Raw genomic sequence first — 18,293 nt, forward strand, 5'->3', positions numbered from 1 at the left:
GGGGGAGGGGGGTGGGGTGTCCCTCAGCCCCACTTGTGCCCTCTCAGAGTCCGGGATCCCTAGGGAGATAACCACCTGCTGGCTTAGGCCTTGGTGCCTGCCTTGCCTCCCTGCACACACAGCAGGGCCGATCCGGGGGTTGGGGCGCCGTCCCGGGTCTTGCACATGGCAGGTGGCACACGGGACACCCGGGCGGGCCGGCCGATCATTGCTGCCTCGCCTGGCCACCCCGGGTCAGGTCGCACACGGGATGCCCAGATGGAGGCCGGGCAGGCTCACCAATCGCTGCTGCACTGCCCAGCCACCCCGGGTCAGGTCGCACACAGATGCCCGCCGCCCCGGGTTGCAGATAGCAGGCCCAGATGGCAGCAGGGCAGGCGGGATGGCGCTGTCCCGCCCTGTCTGCAGTATGCAAATTAGCCGTCATCTTTGCTGGCGGTTAATTTGCATATTGTGCTGATTAGCCGATGGGAGGCATAACAAAGGTACGGTCAATTACCATGTTTGTCTATTATTAGATAGGATGATTTACAAATGCCTACTATATGTGAAAAACTGTACTAGGTTTTTTTTAACTTTTACAAGACTTTGGGTAATTTTAATTTTCATAACAGATGTCTAAGGTAGATATTATACCATGTAGGCTCAGAGAAATCGAATAATTTGCCCAAAGCCACACAGCGGTTCAGTAGTAAAGTAGGATTTAAACCTGCACTGCCTGAACTCTAGATTTCAGTTGTCTTTCCCATCTCTAGTGTTCATGAATGCTGGTATTACAGTTAGGCTCAAACCCTCCAGCGGTTCTCCCACACCTGCAGAACGGGCTCCACAGTCCTCGGCATCTCCTGCAAATGAAGAAACTCGTCATCCCTTCATGTCCTGTCACTCTACTCCTCACATTCTGCTTCAGCCGCGGCAACGTATTTAGAGTCCCCTCAAATACCCTACACAGAGTACAGACCTTGAACAAGTGAATGCGTATGTGAATATATGACTGCAAGGAAGTTAGAATTTCTAATTCTGGAAAATAATGAAAAGCTTAGTTTTGGGGATGTATAAAAGTGAAAGACTTGGGGGTTTTGTCTTTTCAAGGTAGGCAAGAGCTGGACATGATTCAAGGCAGAAGAGAGACAGAGAAGCAACCACTTGAAAGAAAGGCTAATTACTGAAGAAATAGATAATAATGCTGCTGGTAATAAAATTATAATTAGTCTCATTTTAGCTTAAAGACCATTTTCTTAAGGAGGCCTCTCTGAATCCCTAAAAGAGGTTAACACTTCATTAAGTGCTTCTGTAGCACCCTTTACTTTCTCTCACTGTTCTGATGATACATCACATTTGAAATCACTCGTCCTATATTTACCACCTCTAACAAGCTCCACAAATCGTCTTGTTTATGCTGGATTCCCAGCAGTTAACATAGTGTCTGGCACAGCGCAAATGCTTAATAAATATTAATTAACCACAGATTAATAGCATTTCTCTGTCCTAAGAGTGACCATGTTTCTGCTTGCTGATACCAATAAGATAAAAGAAATTTCATTTCTTGATAACGAATCAAGAAACATGACACTCTGGTGTCGGACATCTCCCGAGGGTTCCCAGACTGTGAGAGGGCACGGGCCAGGCTGAGGCAACCCCCCAAGTGCATGAATTTAGTGCACCAGGCCTCTAGCACACTAATAGGTTCCTTGTAGGTACAGTTGTTTCTTCATCTTTACATCTCTCGTGCCTAGCAAAGGTCAGTACATTTTCTTATCAGTAAATATAAAAGAAAGCCTTGGATCTTCCTTGACTATTCTCTTTCCCTCACACCCTATATGCATCCATCAACAGGTCCAATCTAGTGTGTCAGAAATATATCCTAAATCCAGCCCCTCTCACCACCTCCACCATGACGTCCCCAGTCCAAGCCACCATGAGGTCTTGCCTGGGAGATCTCAATAGCCTCCTGGCTGGTTTTCTTGATTCCAACTGCAGTCCATCCTATGCAAGGCAGCATGCTGGCCAGGTAGCTCAATTGGTTGGAGCATCGTCTCATACACCAAAAAGGTTGAAGGTTCTAGTCCCATTCAGGGTACATGCTGAGGTTGCAGGTTCGTTCCCCAGTCAGGGTGCCTGCAGGAGGCAACTGATTGATGTTTCTCTCTGTCTCTTCCTTCCTCTCTCTCTAAAAATCAATAAACATATCCAGGAGGCAACAGCCACCCTGGAAGGGAAGAGGAAGGAGAAGGCCAAGATTGACTCCAGGAAGGAAGAACAGCTCTTGAGGCTATAGAAACAGGCCAAAAAGAACATGGAGAAAAGATCAATACATAGAGATCCTCAAGGGCCAGGATCGAACACAGTAAACACTGGGTATTCCTCATGCTTGGCTTGGCCTGCCCTCCCTCCATCACCACCTGGGATGTGGGGACCCAAGGGTAGCCATCCACGTGCTGCAGGCAGCCTGGGGCGGAGAAGACTGGGGACACAGATAGGGCCTTAGTCATTGCTCCAGTTTAAGAAAGGCCTTTCTTCCTTTCTTTCTTTCTTTCTTTCTTTCTTTCTTTCTTTCTTTCTTTCTTTCTTTCTATTTTTGATTGCTCAACCTCACTTTTATAGGCATTGACTTGCATATCTAAAACAATAAATTACATTTAAAATAAAATTATTCTCACTCATTCATGTGTGAACCAATATGTTAACTCACTTATAAAGGCAAGGATAATTCCTATTCCATTGTCACTGTTAAACCACGTGAGTTTTGAGACTTCTGTAAGATGTCACACAACCACTAGATCCCTGGCATGTGTGGTACGATGCGGTCCAGTTTTGGTGAAAGAAGATATGACTAGCAATGCACACATCTCCTTGCTTTCATGTCGCTAGCGGCCAAAGAAGGTGTGGAGAAAAGTCTTTCTTTAAAAGGCTACTTTAAATCTCTCTAAGAGCTATGCAGCCATACTTTATCTATGTCTTACTTGTATGTGGAGAGTTTCAGAAAATCAATAATAGGAACAACCAGTTACTTCAGCTTCAGTATTTGCAAAAGTGAGCTAGGAAATTGTCATTGGCGAGGCCTCTGCTTCCCACCTGTTCATATACTGTACTCTGCAGCTGTTGGGATGTGGGGAATGCTGTGGGCAGTCTGAGTCTGGTGGGGGACACAGTATTCGTCGATGCACACAGTCTGGGAAAACCTGCAACCAGGGGTCACTGGCATTGCCTTTGCTGCTTGCTCCCTGTGTTTTGTTATCAGAAGTAAATTATATTTCAAGGAGGGGGGTAGAGTGGATAGAGCATCTGTCTACTGGGTTCCAGTATAGAGGGAGAAATTAATAAGAGGACAGTGTTTGGAAAAGTAAAATTGGATACAGAAAAAAATATTGTCTAAGGATAACCTTGATGAAAGATGATAACAGCAAAATTGGATGGCTCCAGGCACAAGAGCTCTGCTTCCACTAATTTATTTGCTTTTAAACAGCCAGGTTGTCAAAAGGGGACTTTGTTCCCTGGGAACATACTGATGGGAATATAGTTGCACGTCACTGTGGGCCTCAGTTTGGAAGTGAATTAATCTTAGGCCTGCATCTTGCCCATGGATGGCTTCCAGAGGCTGATGAAGGGATCATGAAGATCTTGTTTGGGTACCACAGAGGAACAGATTTAGCCTCCTGAGTGGCTGATTCCCACTTCTTCCATCTTTGGCAAGAGGTGGCTATTAGCAGTTTCATCCCTTCTCCCATGAAATATGAACCTTATGATTGATTATTTCTGCTCTCTGCCATTGAAGACAGGGCTGTATTTCAGAGATGAAGAACGCCATTCTAGAAAAGCTTTGAGATTAAAGATGCCTTCTAATGATTAAAGTAAAACTTCTTTAATGCAGAGTCTGCTAACTCTGTGAACTCTGAATTCATGATCAGTTTCAATGGGCTGAGAATCTTTTTAGTCCAGTGGTGAGGAGACAGAGAGGTTACTAAGCAAACTAGTGGTGGAATATTATTTGCAAAAGGTGTAACCAATTTAAAAAAGACTTCTTTGCACCAGGCTTAAAAACAGTTTCAGCCCTCTTAATTTTGAAAAATTGAGGTATAATTTATGTACAGTAAAATTCACCCTTTATAGTGTACAATTCAACCAGTTTTGAAAAACCCATACAGTTATATTATCACCGCCATAATGAAGATACAGAACAATCCCATAATCCCCCAAATTCTCTCACTCTCCATGGCGGTCAAGCCTCCTCCCACTCCAACCCCTGGAGACCACTAATCAGTTTTCTGCCCCGTTAGTTTTGGCGATCTGAGGAAGTCGCATAAAGAGAAGCGAACAGCTTGTAACCTTTTGAATGTGACTCCCTTCACTTAGCACAGTGCATCTGCGATTCCCTCATGTTGTTGGCCGTGTGCTTGTCCATTCACCACGTGGGCATTTGAGTTGTTTTCAGGTTTTGGTGAATGAGGATAAAGCCACTATAAAAATTCACATTCAAGTTTTTGTGTGAACATGATTTTTAATGTCACTTGTGTAGATACCTGAGAATGGGATTGCTGGGTTGTGTGATAACTCAATGTTGAACCTTTTAAGAAACTGCCAAACTCTTTTTCTAAAGTGGCTGTTCCACTTCTCATTCCCAATGAAAACATGTGAGAGTTCCAGTAGCTCCACGTCCTTGCCATTTTTTTCAAGTCTTGTTGTGTTTTTGTGTGTGCGTGTGTGTGCGTGCGTGTGTGTTTGTTGTTGTTGTTGTTGTTTTACTTTAGCCATATTCGTAGATGTATCGTAGTGGTACCTCAGTCTTGATTTGCATTTTGCTATTAATGATGTTGAGCATCTTTCTATTTCATATGTCATCTTTGGTGAAATGATAATCCAAATCTTTGGCCCATTTTAAAAATTAAGTTCAAACTGTTAACTTAATGGCTGATGTGTATATAGGTATTCATATGTATTATTTTATTTGATCATCACAACTCTGGGAGGGAAGCAGGGCAGATATTATTCCCAATTCTCAATGTTCAATATCCCTGAAAAATGGTTAAATGGCTTGCCCACGCTCACCACAAGTGGCAGTACCAGAGAGAGGCCAAGGCTTGCTGTGGACGCTCTTGCCTCCACCAGGCACTGACTTCTTCTTCCCAAAGACAAACAGGACCACTCTCTACTCGGCAGGACGGTAAACTGTCTACCAAGGCTCCAGGTGACTAAGCCAGCACAGGCAAAGCGATGGAAAGGTGAAGTCTGTCCTTCTGTCTGTCCGACACCCATTTCCAGCCCCTTCCTGCAGTGAGACTTCCCTGTGCTCCATCCCCCTTCTCTGGAGTCCAACTCCCGACTGGTGATACTGAGAGAGAAAAATCTGTTAAATCTTCCCGGACTTTCCCCTCTTCCCAACTCCTGGGCGGTATGTTTGCATTTGAATGAAGGCTTTTAGAGAAACCACTTCTTCATGCAGTGCCTTTAAAACTGTTCTGTTAGAGCATCAGGGCTCCTGAGAAATGGCCTAAAGAGCCACTGGGAGTGAGGATTTGGATCCCCCACCAACCCCCACCCGACCCCCGCCACACACACACAAACATGAAGGGCTTGACCATTTTCGTGTTTACTCCAGTGCACTGCCTAAACATTATCTTTTTCTATGCGTGTTCTGATGTGGAAAAGTTTAGAAAGCACAGAATAGCATAGTGGTTTGGGCTTGAGCCCAGCAGTCCTGGCAAATGGTTTAATTTTATCTAAGCCTCGGTTTCCTCATCTGTGAAATGGGGATAACAGCACCCTACTTCTTAGAACTGTCCCGAGGATGAAAAGATAATGTATATGACACGCATGGCACAGTTCCTGATATATGTGGTGCCTTGGTAGCTCCATTAACAGCCCTCTAGCCCTGAGATGCACTTTTCAGCCATGGAAATAGTGAACGTCTGCCCAGGGACACGGCGGCATCCTGCTTATATTTTCATGATGAGTATGATGACTGTGAGCATCACTAAGCAAATATGGTCACAATTTTTGAAGTTATTTATGTTTATAACACCTAGTTTGCATCTCTCCAGTAATAAAAGTGAAGCAAATGCATGCTTACAGGCCATTAATAATGCCTCCAGGCTGGAAACAAAGCTTGAGAAAGAGCAGAAGCAAAGTAAAAAAATTTGTTCTGAAATTTTTAAATGCACATTTTTCTTATTTGTGTTTTGTTACAAAAAAGCACTCACCTTAGTGATGGTTGAATAGATCCAAATGAGCCATTATGGTTTGAACACATCCTTAAAAGATATTTTTGGAGCACCAAATGACTGCATATTACTGTCCTTTGATCTACTATAATTATTCTTATATTTTCTCATAATATTCTAAATTAGAAGAAAATATATTTCAATGCTACCACATCAATATTCTCTAACCCAGCCAACTGTAGTTTGCAACAGGAAAGTTTTAAAAAAAGAAGAAGTAACATTTGCCCTAGCTGGTTTTGCTCCGTGGATAGAGCGTCAGTCTGAGGATTGAAGGGTCCAGTCAAGGGCACGTGCCCGGGTTGCGAGCTCGACCCCCAGTAGGAGGCATGCAGGAGGCAGCCGATCAATGATTCTCTCTCATCATAGATGTTTCTATCTCCCTCCCCCCTTTCCTCTCTGAAATCAATAAAAATATATTTTAAAACAAAAAAAGAACACCAAAATGAATCTCTTTGCAGAATAATTTTGAGCAGTAAAAGTATTTATGTCTCAAACTGATTCATTGTTTCCAATATCTAGTATGAGTATTTTCAATTCAATCCAGACTCAAGGTATGACACTCAGAGGGATATATTTAAAGTTCCTAGTTTTATCCCTACCCTTGACAAATCTAATTTTTTCTTCTCTGAGTCCAGCGCATACTTCCAGCATTTTCACCAATCAGCACCTTCACTATGGCAACTATATTTCTGCGTCCAATATTCAAACACAAACAGCATTTCAGAGTTTCCATTTGGAATAACAATGGATCAGCCTCTGACCATCACTTTATTTTTTTTAATTTCTTTATTGATTAAGGTAAAGGACTTGTATGCATGCATATAAGCCTAACCAATGGACACAGACAACAGGGGGGTGAGGGCCTGAGTGGAGGGGTGCGGGGGCAATGGGGGGATAAGGACACATCTGTAATGACCATCACTTTAGATGGAGGTTAGGGTTTTTTTTGTTTGTTTTGGTTAATCCTCACCCGAGGATATCTTTCCATTGATTTTTAGAGAGAGGGGAAGAGAGAGGGGAAGACAGAGAGAAACATGGATGTGAGAGAAACACATTGATTGGTTGCCTGCTGCACAAGCCCCAACCAGGGCCTGGGCCAGGGAGGAGCCTGCAACCAAGGTACATGCCCTTGACCGGAATCAAACCCGGGACCCTTTGTTCTGCTATCCACGGAGCCACACCGCCCAATGCAAGACAGAGGTTTTTGTCAGAGCCCAGAAGAAGAGATGAGTCCCATTTCTCAATCAGAACCGCGGAGAGCAAGGAGTCCAGTGGTAGTGCATCAGAAAGCCATTCAGCAACCCGGCCCCATTACCTACCAGCTATGCCGCCTTAGACAAGTGACTTAACCTCTTCTGTAAAATGTGCACATTTTCTTGTGAGTAAATACATTTCAAAAGCTTAGAAGAGTTCCCAATAATCACCTCAATCAAGGTTAGCTGTTGCCATTATTAGTACAACCAATGGTGGCAGTATTAGTATTACCTTCCCCAACACTCTAATCCAAAGCACTGGATGGAGAGAAAGCAAGCAGTGTGGTAGCCCTTATTCAGGGACTGGGGGATGTTAGGCCCAAGCTGGAAGCCTACGGCTATCAGGTGACAGGACCCCTTTCCCCGGAGACAATCCCTGGCTCCCTTCCGAGGGGTCTTCCTTACCATCAGCACCGGATAAAATTAACTAATTCTTCCTCTATTTATGTTTTCCTTTTCTGCACCATTTTTGCTGGGGAAACCAATAATGCAGGTCTGCAATAAGCAGTTTATTCCTAGCGGGTCACCTCTCTGGTCACTGTCACTTGGGTTATATTCCACAAAATAAACGAGATGTTAAAACCTAATAGATGAGCTATTTTTGTTTTTTATCTAAGGCATATATGAAGTGAAAGAGATTTATTTTTCAGTACTCTGGGTTCCCATAATTTAAGAAATAGTCTTTTAACTCAAAGATAATGTGTGTGTGTGTGTGTGTGTGTGTGTAATTTGTGTACATATATACTAATATATAATTATATATTATTCAGTCAATGTTCTCAGAGACATCCAAACTGTTTGGGGCAGATTATTTTTTAAATAAAGATCTTTTCTCTGAAGTATCCCTCAAGTAGGCATTTGGATTCAAGTCTTCCATTTCTATTTGTGGAAGGATTTACTTGTTCATCAAGTATTCATTGAGCACTTATTCTTGTGTCAAACAGTCTGCTAGGTATTAAGTCCACTGTGATAAACAAGACCAGTGTGGCCACTGCTGGCATGAAGCTTACAATCTAGTAACTGAGGCTGGAGCACTCTAACTCCATTGGTTAGAGTGTTATCCTGATGCATCAAGGTTGCAGGTTTAATTCCTGGGCAGGGCACATACAAGCATCAACCAATGAATGCATAACTAAGTGGAACAATAAAATGATGTTTCTCTCTTTCACTCTCCCTTCCTCTCTCTCTCTCTCTCTCTCTCTCTCTCTCTCTCTCTCTCTCTCTTTCTCTCTAAACAAATAAATAAAAATAAAATATAATTTGAAAAAAATCCTGGAGGAAAAAAAGAATATCTCCAAGGGTTAATGAAAGATGTCCATCCACACTGTTGCCTTCTTTTAAGGGTTCTTGGGCAGTCCACACTGGTCCCAGTCTTCCAGGAACTGCCCTGTATCTTGAACTAGGGTGGTGAAGGTGAAGGTGAACAGAAGTTGACAGAGTCTGTGTATATTTGAAGATATGACTAATATGACCTGCAGATGGATTGTATTTGTGAGGTGATGGAGGAAAAAGAATCAAGGATGACTCCAAATGATGGTTGTGCAATTCATCAGGATGGGGAAATAAGGAAAGAGTGAAAAATAAGTTCAGGAAGCAAATGTTTCTATTTTGGACTTGTTAAAGAGAAGATGATCATGTATTTGAGTGGAGGAATCAAGTAGACAGATGGACATAGCAGCCCAGAGCTGGTCGCATAGAGCTTAGCAGGAACATTTAGGACTATTGTTGTTGTATAAAAGCTACATGAATAGATGGGAACACCTAGGAGAGACCACTAGGAAAGAAAATGATGTAAGACCAAGCCCTGAGGAAGGCCAGCACCAGAGGCCAGGTAAAAGAAGAGGAACTGCCAGAGCAGCAGGACAAAGAGCAGGAGAGTGGAGTGTCATGGCAGCCGGAGTCCAGCTTGCTTCTGGGAGTGGTCAGCTATGTGACGTGAGGTCAGATAAAACGCTGAGATGAACACAGAGCCATGTCCTCTGGATTTGACAACAGAAAGATCGTCGGTGACCTTGACTAGAGCAGGTTCACCCAGGGGTGGGTGTGGGAGAAGAAAGACAGTTTGGAATAAAAGGCTTTTTCCTTCCTGATTTCAACTATTGGGCCTGGGGACTTTGTTTGGACAAAGGAGCTGCAGAATTCCCAACAGGCCCAAGTGGCTGATTTCGTCTTTCCAGGATGTGTCTGTTTTAATTCTAGTTAGACTATCTCAGACAGGGAGGATGTGTGGAACTTGTCCTGTACAGTGACTTCATATATGAACATGATCATACGCATTAGCCAGTGGTCCGGTTCAAGAAAAAATAGAAAGGGAGGAAGACGAAAGGAGAGAAGGAGGGAGGGAGAAAGAAAAAAAGAGAAAGAGAGAGAGAGAGAGAAGGTTTAAAGAAATGAGAAGTAACTGTGATTAATTCCTCTGGTTATTGTGTGTCAAGATTTCATGAAAACTGGAGTTTGACACGTTAGCCAAGGCCTCTTCCTGACCACCACCGTTTGTCACCTTGATGAGGCAGGTGGCACGGCAGGTGAGGAAGGGGCTGCCTGCCGCCTGTCCCTGGTGCTTGATGGGCCTTTGTGGGCTCAGTCTGGTGCAGGTGCTGCATGTAGAGCTCTGAACTGGGGAATTCTTGTCCCCCAAAATGAAAACTATTTGCCACGACCTTCATGGCGGGGTTCAGGATCTGAAGGAGGGGCCGACGCACAAGTGAAAATACTATACAAGAAATATTAATTTAGGAGGCACTGGGGGCCAGGGGGAGCCTCTTTCTTTTTCTTTTCTTTTTTTTAAATATATTTTATTGAGTTTTTACAGAGAGGAAGGGAGAAGGATAGAGTTAGAAACATCAATGAGAGAGAAACATCAATCAGCTGCCTCCTGCACACCCTGCACTGGGCATGTGCCCGCAACCAAGGCACATGCCCCTGACTGGAATCGAACCCAGGACCCTTGAGTCTGCAGGCCGACGCTCTATCCACTGAGCCAAACCGGTCAGTGCAGGAGCCTCTTTCTTGAAGAGACACACCCACCTCTGGCCTGACCCACCTTTTATTTACTTGAATACACATTTGCCCTTTAGCAATGCATACAGGCATATCAAAGGTAAAGTTTGGTAAACAGTAAAAGGATTATCAGGTTAGGGAATTGCCTTGAGCCACCACTATCTCAACAATCGGTGCATAACATCGGACCTGCTAAAGCCCAAGGTCCATCGGCCTTCTGCGTTCCTTGGTGCACTCTCGTGACAGTATGGGCAAGTGGTAGCTTCCCACAACTATTAAGCCACATATATATATATCCATCTTTTACATCTTTTACTCGGTGATCTAGTTCATTTTAATTTCTGACTAATATTCTTAATCAGTAGCAGCTTAGCACATTTTAGCTTTAAGTTTCTCTCATTAAGCATTTAATAATCTGTAAACAAACACTTCAGAAATTTTTTATAAGAGGGATTCTTTTATATTTTTGTATTTTGAAAACTTTCACCTTCTAGTTTACCGCCGTAAGTTGTTCAGAAGTAAATGCTAAGTATTCTGTTCATTATTGGATCTAGATCCTGTTGGTCAGCAGTGGCCACTGGCTGGGCATGTGCATTTCACATGCTTTGATCCTATTTGCAAGGCTACACCTTAGGGAAATTTTCTCAGTAAGTTACAAGGATAAAGAAACCAGACATTTCACTCTTGGCTTTACCCATTTTGTAATCTTGGTCAAGTTTAACTTCTCTCTGCTTCAGTTCCTCCTTCAGGAAATGGGGTGAATAATCGCAACCACCCCGTATCTCAGAAGTAATTTGAGGCCAGCTAATTGACTCCAGTGTGTGTGATGTAATGATGGGGAAAGAGCTATAAAAATTTGAAGTATCATTCCCATGGTCCAAGTTAGAGATTAACATTGTCCTCTAGTTAGGCCTTTGGAACACCAGTTTTAACTCTTTCAGGCAGTATCTTCCTTTCTTGGTGGAATTGCCCCCAGGTATCATTTGTTAGTTTGATTTTAAAATTCTAACTCAACAAGATGCAGAATATACTCCAATTCCCATTTGAGGATTTCAGAATATTCCTTGAGGTAACCCAGGATGCCTGATGTAGAGCCCAAAGAATCACAGCATATGGGAGTGGCTGACTTGCTGCACTTATTCAAAACCTCCCCAGACATATGCTAGTTAATGTGGTCCAGTCTGTATGTAGATAGCCACTGGGGCACGGGAGAAAAATCTGACTCAACTATCTAAACCAGGGGTCCTCAAACTACGGCCCGCGGGCCACATGCAAATACAAATATGTATTTGTTCCCATTTTGTTTTTTTACTTCAAAATAAGGTATGTGCAGTGTGCATAGGAATTTGTTCATAGTTTTTTTTTTAAACTATAGTCCGGCCCTCCAACGGTCTGAGGGACAGTGAACTGGCCCCCTGTTTAAAAAGTTTGAGGACCCCTGATCTAAACACTTGTTATAATCCTCCCATTGCAAGGTGCACGTCTCACCTCTGTGAGGTAGACATTTTATCCCCGCCTTCCAAAGGGAGAACGGGGGGTTCTGAGAGATGGAGCAGTTGGTCTAAAACCACATCTGTGGTGAATGCCAGAGGCAGGATTAGATTCCAGCTCTACTGACGCTTCTCTAGGACTTTTAACTCACTATGTGAACATAATAATTGATATCAGTCTATGGAGAGAAGGAAAAGAACCCTGTGCCCTAAATACTCCAATCAAATTTCACATCAAAGGAGAAACTTTGTTACAACCGATTTGCTATTCTACAGGTGACCAGGATTAGTGGAACTATTCTGCCCTCTTTCTCTCCTCCTCTCTTTATAAATCAGCATCAAAGGTACCAGATAAGAATCCTCAACTTAAACAAAGGAGCCCCTTGACATTCATGGACTGAGTATGCACAAAGTGTTACAGCAGCAGGAATTTGAATCATATGCACTGAGGCTGGTGTATGGGACTGAATCTCACAGCTAGTGAAGGTGCCCGGCCACCACTCAGCAGTCAGATATCAATGTGGCTTCTTTGTCCCCCACTGATGACCATATACCAATTCTATGGAGAAAAGTTACACTCTAGAATGACATCCCCAAATTTGAGGATTTCGAAAGGTCTTAGGACATATGCCTTACAAATATTGAGGGTTCACTGGATTGGATTTCTCTGCTTTAATTTTGCATTAGTGGCCAGAAACTCAAGGGTAATGTTACTGCTCATAGCAGTGACTAACTCCTCTCAGATTCCTAATACATCTGTTCTCCTTCTACTTGGCTTCTGAACAGTGGTTGCATTTTTTTTAAAACAAGCCATTTCTAATTTTTTATCATTCTATTTTGTATGTGTTTCATTGTTGCAAATTATCTCAAATCCTTTCTTAAAGTAGATCTTAAATCCCAAATAAATGTTGAAACTAGGCTTCCTAGAAAGAATCCATTATCTTGGTGCCAGGACTTATATAATGTTACAACTACTGAAAAGAATGAAGGACGATGGTTTCCAAAAGGCAACAATGAATGTTTTTAGATGAATATATCCAAATTCGGAGGCTATCTGATGGTCGCCAAGAATTATGCTTTGAGTGACACCTAATGGTCGAGAAAGTCACTCTCCTAACTTTTCCCGGAGAACTCAGACCAGCGTTATTCAAAGCTTGGCTCTTGGACCACCTTCAGAACCATCTGGATGCTGTTAAAAAGGCAGAGAAATGCCTGGGCCCCGTCCTCCCGGAAGCTCTGGGTCTGGCCACGAGGACTCTGTCTTGTTCACACCTTCCCCAGGTTCAAGAACTGCCCAGTCAGATACACAGGCAGGACTGTCAGACCCGCAGACACCCAGGGCCAAGTTCGCAGGGGCCGAGGCGCAGGGATGGAGGAGGCCCGGGCTCGGCAGCGGCCCCTCCTCCATCCCCAAGGGCCGGGGCCGGGTGACGGAGGGCGGCGGGACACTGAGCTCGGGGGTGCGGCGGGCTTCCCTCCTGGCAGCGAGGGTGGGGGTGGCGGGGGCGGGGGCGGGGGCCCTCGCAGGCAGTCGCCCCTGGCGAGCTGCGGCCGCCCGGCGCGGAGAGGGGTCGCGGGAGCGCGGCGCGGCCCTAACGCCTGTGCTTCGTGTCCCGCAGACGAACCCGGCGCCTGGAGCGGTCCCGCTGCCGCCGCCGCAGGTCTGCAGGAAGTAGGCGCCCCCCTCGAGGACGTCCTCTCGCCATTCTCTCCATCGCATCCAGCCCCACCCTCCGACCCTTCCCACCAGAGAAGCCCAGACCCGACTGGGGAGATCCAAAGGGAGCACGACGTTAGGAAACCAAAGGAGCTGGCGGCCGGCGGCCAGAAGAAGCAGCGCCCGGGGGCGCAGAGGGAGCGCTCGGCCAGCCCGCAGAGGGCCGCGCGGCCGAGGCTCGAGGAGGCGCCCGGCGGCCAGGGGCGGCCCGAGGCCGGCAGGCCCCCCTCGGAGGCCCGGGCGCCCGGGCGCGCGGCGGCGGACGCGGCTCGGGGCCCCTCCGGCCCCGCCGCCACGGGCCCCGAGCTCGGCCGCCGCGAAGGCCCGGGCGCGGCGCCTGGGTTCGCGGGCCCGGGAGGCGGCGGCGGCGCGCGGGAGGCCGAGGGCCGGGCGGGCGCGCGCGCGGGACCCCGGCCGGGCGCGCGGCCTCCGGGGGGCGCCCCTGCGCGCAAGGCGGCGGTGGCGCCGGGGCCCTGGAAGGTGCCGGGCTCCGACAAGCTGTCCGGGGTCCTCCAACCCGGCGCCTCGGCCGCGGGCAGATGAGCCCCCGCCCGCCGCCCCGCCCCGGGTCCGTCTGCGGGCGTTTTAATTTATTGTCACTGTCACACGCATCGATCCGCGCGCGCCGAGGCCTGGGGGCGTCCACGCGCAGACCTAACTGATCCTAAAGCCCCCGGTTCCGCTGGGGGGGCTTGGGCAGCTATGGAAGAACCAAAACAACGTGAAGAGCATCACGGAGAGACAATGCAGTGTAGCTTTAGTTTAAAAAGAAAGAAAGAAAGAAAAAATATCCCCCCACTGCATGAAGGATCTGGACGTCATCCAAACTTTCTATTCAAGAGACTGGACCGATTAAGAGCAATCACAAACTGGAATATCGCCTTAAAATTCAAACTGCACGGAGCAAGCTGACGCTGAGACAAGAGTATATCTTTTAATTGATCTAAAGAGTTGTAAATAAATCGTTCTTGACATATCTAGACAGGGGTTACAAGGTTTCTTTGAAACATTCGGAACTGTCCGCTCATGCCGTTTCCCTGGCTCACCCGTGGCCCCCATCCCTGGTGTGAGCAGCGACGTTCCCTGCGTAGCGCAGGGCGAGTTAGAGATCTAGTGAATTCATTGGTATGATGCCATTTGTACTGCCACTTCTGCGATCAAATCATCTTTCTGTACATTTTCAGTAGTAGAGAAAAAAGGTTTTAAAAATTGTATCCTAGGGAACCGTTCGCCGTCAGTCAGAATTCTGCAGTTTAGCTCATAGATCTCAATTGGTTTTCATCTAAAATACGCATTTTTATCATTGAAGGACCACGATTTGTTTAGCCACGATTGGCAACGCTGCAGTTCCTGTATGAAAAGGCTTTCCTATTGTCTCAGGCTAGCAGAGGTAGTAGCTTCTTTGACAGCGATGTTGTATTTCACTTATATTATTGTCTTTTTTAAAAACCCTCTTTCCATGACTTCATTTTCACTTTCATAGAGCAGAGACGAAGTACTTCTCCAATATTTCTCAGATTATGATGAATCCCTGATATTTAAAAAAAAATCGCTATTATGACCAATTTATTTTCATTAAAGAACATAAATCTTTTTAGCATTCCTTTCTGCTTATCTTTCTTTCCTTATTCTTTCTCCTTGTATCTCCATTTGCTTTGCTTTTTGTTCTGGTGGTGGTTGCCAAATTTTATTTCTTTAACAAGCTCTAGATGTTTCTGTTTACCTTCATTGATCTATGGTTGATCCCCCAGTAAAATTTTAAGGCTTGCCTTTCTTCCCTGCTGCTATAAAATTTCTTCGGGGGGGGTGGGGAAGGTTTCCACTGTCGACAAAAGAACCTCCAAACCTATAGAAAAATGTTGTAAGAATTTATTTGAGCCCAATTTTTGAAAAAATACTCAGAAGCAAAGTCTCCATGGATTAAGAGAATCCCGCGGAGAGTGGCAGTTTTCCGGTTCTTGTTATTCCTTTAGAATTAAAGGAGAAACAGGAATTTACGGTCCAACCATCCTGTGTGGTTACTTTTAGTCACAGCCCATGTCAGGTCTGCCACGTTGCCCCCTGAGCTTGTCAGGTTCATTACATAGCCCCTTTCCATCCACACCTTGGTACTTATTTGTAGCTACACACAGTTAAGAGCTAAATGTCTCTGAGGTTAGTCTGTCTTTATTGTGCCCTGAATGAATGAGGCTTCACTCTGCCTGTGTACCGCCCCTTACAGGAGTTCCAATGCAAATAAGCCTCACCTTCCTGCCCTCGTAGTCAAATAAGAGAAGCGGGGAGATCAGTCCGGCACACAAGGTCACGGGTAATAGCCGGCCTGTGTTGACTCTTTCCCTGTCTGTAATTGCTGTGTCCCGAGCACTAGCCATTTAATTTCCATCAGGCTTGGGAGTAGTTCAGTTGTTTGACAAGAGGAAAACATGGTTGAAAGCCTCGAATAAAGAGTTTTGCAGCTTGTAAAAGCAATTTCCAAAAATGGAACCCATCCATCATAAACAAAAGCACAAACACATGTAGCAGTTTACAGTACTTTTGGTTTAATCTCAATTAGTCTTTCTCCCCTGGACTAGAAATCCAGTCTGGTTTGCCATTAATTTATTGAATCTGGTTTCGGACAATGCTTCTGTAGTGTAGCTGCACGTCCCGGTACTGTCCTCTGACATTTATTTTCCACGTGTTACAAAAGGATAAAAGAAGTTTTTTTGAGATTACGCGTGCATACACTCTAATTTGCACAGTTCACAGCTACTACTTGTGCAGTAATTGCTTTATGCAGCTGTAATCCATAACCTGTGAAGACAGCACATCATCTAAATCCCATTCCAAATAATATCTCTGTGTAGTGATAGCTGTGAATTTACCCTGTACAGCTGTACCTCTATAAATATAATTCCATGTATTAATAGTCACAGAAAGACTGTAAGTGAGCAACTATTTTTATGAAACGCACCACTATGGATAAATTAACTTTTACAGAAATCTTGTTTACTGTATGATATTCTAAAACACTGTCAAATAAAATATATATCCAAAAATCTTTTCTTTTTCCAACTATATAGGCTGCGTGTTAATTTGAGTAAATACTTACTAGAATTTAATTTTTTTAAACTGCAGTTTTCACAGATTTTTTTTGAAAAGTCTACGTTTAATGCCCCAAACAGGACTTCTCTGAAGCTTGAATCTAAGTGGAGCAGAATTGTAAGGGGTGAAAACTGTTGACTTTTTCCGCCCAAGTAAATGGAGAGTTTTCTTATAGATAATCTGGTGGGTATTTTCCTGTCGGCCAACTGCATCATTTATGGACTGGCAGTATGTTTCTGTTGCTTGCTACATTGATTGATACTGAGCCTTTTTTCAAAAAGTGATTTAAGCTATTAATCAACAATAAATTTCATCACATTTTTTCCTGAAATTTTTTTAGACAAAAATCCCAAGGAGTTTATGCAGAAGCCTAAACGGAAGGTAGTGAACAGCAGTGCAGAGGTCCAAAATGAACGGCCGAATGTACCTCTTGCCATGTGCTACAATACGCGCCTCTGGGAGAAGGGAGAGTTCTAAGATGATGGATACCCTGTCGTCAAGGAGATTTCAATCCAAAGAGACAGCCTCAATCCTAGTCATGTCAAGACTGATGGCAACAGGAGGCCTAAGAGTCCAAAAAATTATTATTTTTCATTCCAATATAATTTTTAAAAAATAAAATGAATCAAATTAGAAAAAGGAAGAAGCTGACATGAAGTGTAAAATTAAGCACAAAAGTTAAGACATTTGTAATACAAATATTCTTTATGAACTAATCAGAGAATGACCAAGTGCAAGCTGAAAAAAAAATAAAGATTTACAAAACAATGCAGTTAACAAAACGGGGTATAACTATTAATGCACAGCTAATTACTATTCTAAAAGAAAAATCATTAAGACATCAAAAAAGATTACAAATCAGAGGCCAAAGCAATGAGGACAGGGACAGAGCAGGACTAGGGCGAAGGCAAGTGAGGCACCTGGCCAGGGCAAGGGCCTTATCATGAATCAATGTCTCCAAGGTCAGGCAGGCAAATACGAAACAGTGAGGAGAGCCAGGTGGGGACAGGGCCAAGCTGTCATTTTGTCAGGTCCAAGTCTACTGTGGAACCATCTCTCAGTTTCTCAAGAGAGGAAAAAAAAAAAAGGAAAGAAAACGAAAAAAAAAATCCGTTCTTTATTTGAAATGTTATGGTTTTTAAAGTATGACAAGTTTAATTCACATTTTTAAGAAACACTGAACAAAAAGACAAAACACTACAACGAACCATCTGCGGCCCAAGTCTGGCCCACAGCCCACCAATTTGCAGCTTCTGTTTTGGAACAAAAGCCAGGCTTTCCGCAGAGAAAGCCTCACTTGCATCAGGCTCTGATTCACCTTCTAAGCCAGTGGTTCTCAACCTGTGGGTCGCGACCCCTTTGGGGGTCAAACGACCCTTTCACAGGGGTCGCCTAAGACCATCAGAAAACACATATATAATTACATATTGTTTTTGTGATTAATCACTATGCTTTAATAACGTTCAATTTGTAACAATGAAAATACATCCTGCATATCAGATATTTACATTACGATTCATAACGGTAGCAA

The 18,293-nt window shown here is 44.4% G+C and overlaps 1 protein-coding gene across 6 annotated transcripts in view; it reads left to right on the top strand.

The window, feature by feature from the left end:
* Positions 1-16,712, top strand: part of MAGI2 (membrane associated guanylate kinase, WW and PDZ domain containing 2) — a 1,130,082-nt gene extending 1,113,370 nt beyond the window's left edge. For 3 of the 6 annotated variants that reach the window (XM_070424553.1, XM_070424554.1, XM_070424555.1), the window contains one exon: positions 13,581-16,712. In XM_070424553.1, the coding sequence (XP_070280654.1) occupies positions 13,581-14,221 (641 nt within the window). In that variant the 3' untranslated portion in view covers positions 14,222-16,712. The remainder of the gene's footprint in view (positions 1-13,580) is intronic. The other 3 variants (XM_070424557.1, XM_070424559.1, XM_070424558.1) reach the window with 3 other exon arrangements.
* Positions 16,713-18,293: the final 1,581 nt, after the last annotated feature.

This window comes from Myotis yumanensis, unplaced genomic scaffold (genome assembly GCF_028538775.1).
Source record: "Myotis yumanensis isolate MYYU_CA2020_CCGP unplaced genomic scaffold, mMyoYum1.0.hap1 SCAF_9, whole genome shotgun sequence".
Taxonomy (NCBI): domain Eukaryota; kingdom Metazoa; phylum Chordata; class Mammalia; order Chiroptera; family Vespertilionidae; genus Myotis; species Myotis yumanensis.